The 2,986-nt window shown below is 40.9% G+C and overlaps 1 protein-coding gene across 1 annotated transcript; it reads left to right on the top strand.

Annotated features, from left to right (window-relative positions):
• Positions 1 to 811: 811 nt before the first annotated feature.
• Positions 812 to 2,706, top strand: LOC310815106 (mid1-interacting protein 1-B-like). The gene is made up of 2 exons (XM_083684738.1): positions 812 to 956; positions 1,260 to 2,706. Exon 2 carries the CDS (start codon positions 1,615 to 1,617, stop codon positions 2,077 to 2,079), a length of 465 nt encoding a protein of 154 aa, XP_083540864.1. The 5' UTR covers positions 812 to 956; positions 1,260 to 1,614; the 3' UTR covers positions 2,080 to 2,706.
• Positions 2,707 to 2,986: the final 280 nt, after the last annotated feature.

The following is a 2,986-nucleotide window of genomic DNA, read 5'->3' as shown; positions in this document are numbered from 1 at the left end:
ACACATATTTTGCACACAGAGTTTTGTATTGTACATTTAAATAACCTGATTCATTGAATGACCCCAAATATTTGCAGGAAATACAGTCACCTGTTTTGGTGCAGAATTGATGGGTGTTCTCTATGCTGACAGTTGTTCCTGGCGTGAATTGAATTTTTGTTGTTTGTGTGACTAAGGTTTTAGGCCGGGCATATGTCCAGATCAGGTATTTTCTGACTAGGTATACTTGGACGCAAATTACTTTACAACATTGTAGAAAGAAATATACATAATATGACATTCTTTCACGGCACTGTACTGCCGTGAAAGAATTGTATGATATAATATTTCTTTCAACACTTTCAACAGCTCTTCGGCTGATAGACTAGGACATTAGCAGTTATTTTTGGGCCCACAGAGCGGCGCTGGCATACTGATGAAAAACGTATGGCAGCCTATCGCAGATCAGTTGTTTCTTATCACAGCCGCTGTTGGAGCGTTCTAGTCTGTCCCGAGAGACATCAGAAGAGTAGCTCGCAAATTGTGTGTTGAGAGATGGGAGTGGGAATACATAGTTGTATTCCTGTCTCAAAACAGGCAGAAATGTGTGTGTCCCCAGCCCATATGTTGCCCCTCCTATATCCAGACCAACGTGACTTCCTCGCCTCCAGAGAAGGAAGGAAGGATGTATGTTTGGAGTATTGGAACGGGGACCTTAACTTGAGAGGGCTGGTGCATGTTCAATGGGCTCAACTGTGATTGGCTGGAAACGGAGGAACGGCTTGTGGGCTGATGCTGCGTCCACAACGGGTCCCCCATCAAACGTGAAATACTGAGCATCAGGAAGCACAGTACTGTTAGAAGCCCTGTACTGTTAGATGCTATCAAATTCGAATCATTTCTTTTTTTCGAATAGACAAGAAGAGACAAGTGTATGAGCTAAACAGAGAGAGGGCTACAACGGTACAGTAGCTACGGTAAGGTTCTAAGCTAATATTTGGCTAGCGAGATGCCTTCGCGCTAGTTGGCCATGTTGCTAGCCTAGCTATATGTAATCATGTCATGGAAATAGCCTAGCTCTGTTTGCTATATATCTGATTTGCTTGCTATATTGACTGTAGCTAGCTACAACCAATAAAGACTGCCTGATGTAACGTAGCGCAAGCTAACTGTATGTATGTATGTATGTATGTATGTATGTATGTATGTGTGTATGTGTATATGTGTGTGTGTGTATGTGCGTGCGTGCGTGCGGGTGTGCGTGTGGTATTTCATTTCAGCCGGAGCGTTTCCTAGGTCGTTGATCCTATTACATTTGCTGGAGGGGGAAAACGGTCGAGTGTCGTCAGACAAGTCTGAGGGAACGCCCTTGCTACAAAGCCAGCTACCTGTTGTGGAATAAGTTGGTCATCTAAACTTATCCAGCAAGCCTGCCATTTGAACAAGCTCCCAGCAGCATCAAGTTAGCCTCGTAATAATCCGATAAAGAGCATTAGCAAACTATATTTGGTCTCGGGACACCACTCAAGTAGATCAAGGGAAAAGTGCACCATCATCGCTGAGGGTGGCAAGCTTGTCTGCAGTGCTCACGAACAGATTCAGTACTAGGCATTTGTTGTTCACTCACTTTTCAAAATGATGCAGATATCGGATTCGTACAATCAGAGGAATTCACTGTTCAATTCAATGAATCGCTTTATTGGGGCAGTGAATAACATGGACCAGACTGTGATGGTTCCTAGTCTTCTGAGAGATGTGCCTCTCGATGAAGAAGAGGAAGTGAAAACCGTAAGGACCGCTAGCAATGGCACAGCGACCTATTTCCAGGACGGGGATATGTACGGTTATTATGTCCTGTTGAAATCTATTAGGAATGACATCGAGTGGGGAGTCCTTCAGGCCGACGAGAGAAGGAAAGAAAAGGTCGGTGTGACTGCGCTTGACATTTCCAGAATAGAGTCAGATGATGATGATTTGGAGAAACAATTTCATTATCACTTGACTGGACTGCACACGGTTCTGTCCAAGTTGACTCGGAAGGCAAATACCCTCACCAACAGGTACAAACAGGAGATTGGACTTCGGGGTTGTGGACATTGACAGTGTGACAGCACCTACACTGAACGAGCAAAGTAAAGTTCTATAGAGTGTATTCATGGTGAAGGATAAAAGTAATAAGTCTACTAGTGAACAGTTGAATTGAGACCTGTCCTCCTGATATCGTTTATACTGATTCCCCATGTGGGAAGAAAGAAATATGTAACTTGATGTTTCATATGCGTTGTTCTACTGTATGCTTGTTTGCACTATGCTTTACCATAACATGGTAGCTTGACTTTCTGCTCATATTAATATGTACACATTATTTGAAGAAGATCTGCAGTTAGTGTGTTTTTTTTTCAAGCTTAACATTTTTTTAGACCATCAATCTATTTAATGACATAACAATGAGGTAACAAATAAAGACTAAAGTTGGTCAGACCATAAGCAACCGCTAAATTCTAATTAACTGAATGTTATGCTAGCAATGAAAGTACATGTTAATGTTATAGAATAACTGCTTGATAATCTATGAAATGGAATCACATGACAATTCTTTTGATATTGAGAGATTCCAAGAGATTGTTTTACCTATTGGAAGTCTTGTGATGTTTTACCAAAGCACAATGTATTTTTCTATTGAAATTATGTCTCAACAATAAACATTGAATTCATGGTATTTGGTGATCCAAGAGTCCAATTGATTGATTGAACAGTGATGACTTTGTTAACTATCATAGACCTTTTTCATTTTACCCCTGTTGAAGGAATGGAGATGCAAAGGTAATGGTAATATCTTAACATTCTTTACAGTAACTCAAGCTCCAGTCCTCAAAAAGTTAAACTCCAAAGTAAAAAAAAAAATACAGTGAATTTTTAACTGTGGTGCCAGATATTGCAGTGCTGGGCTTCTTTTAGGTTGCTCTTAAAAATTCAAGATCGCTGCTTTATTTGAGTTTCCAGTCTT

Source organism: Argentina silus (genome assembly GCF_951799395.1).
Source record: "Argentina silus genome assembly, chromosome: 14".
NCBI classification, from domain to species: domain Eukaryota; kingdom Metazoa; phylum Chordata; class Actinopteri; order Argentiniformes; family Argentinidae; genus Argentina; species Argentina silus.
The sequence above is the reverse complement of the archived record's forward strand: the minus strand, read 5'-3'. Positions and strand labels throughout refer to the sequence as shown.

Excerpts from the sequence above, each read along its gene's own strand:
- LOC310815106 (XM_083684738.1), top strand. The coding sequence starts at position 1,615 with ATGATGCAGATATCGGATTCGTACAATCAGAGGAATTCACTGTTCAAT.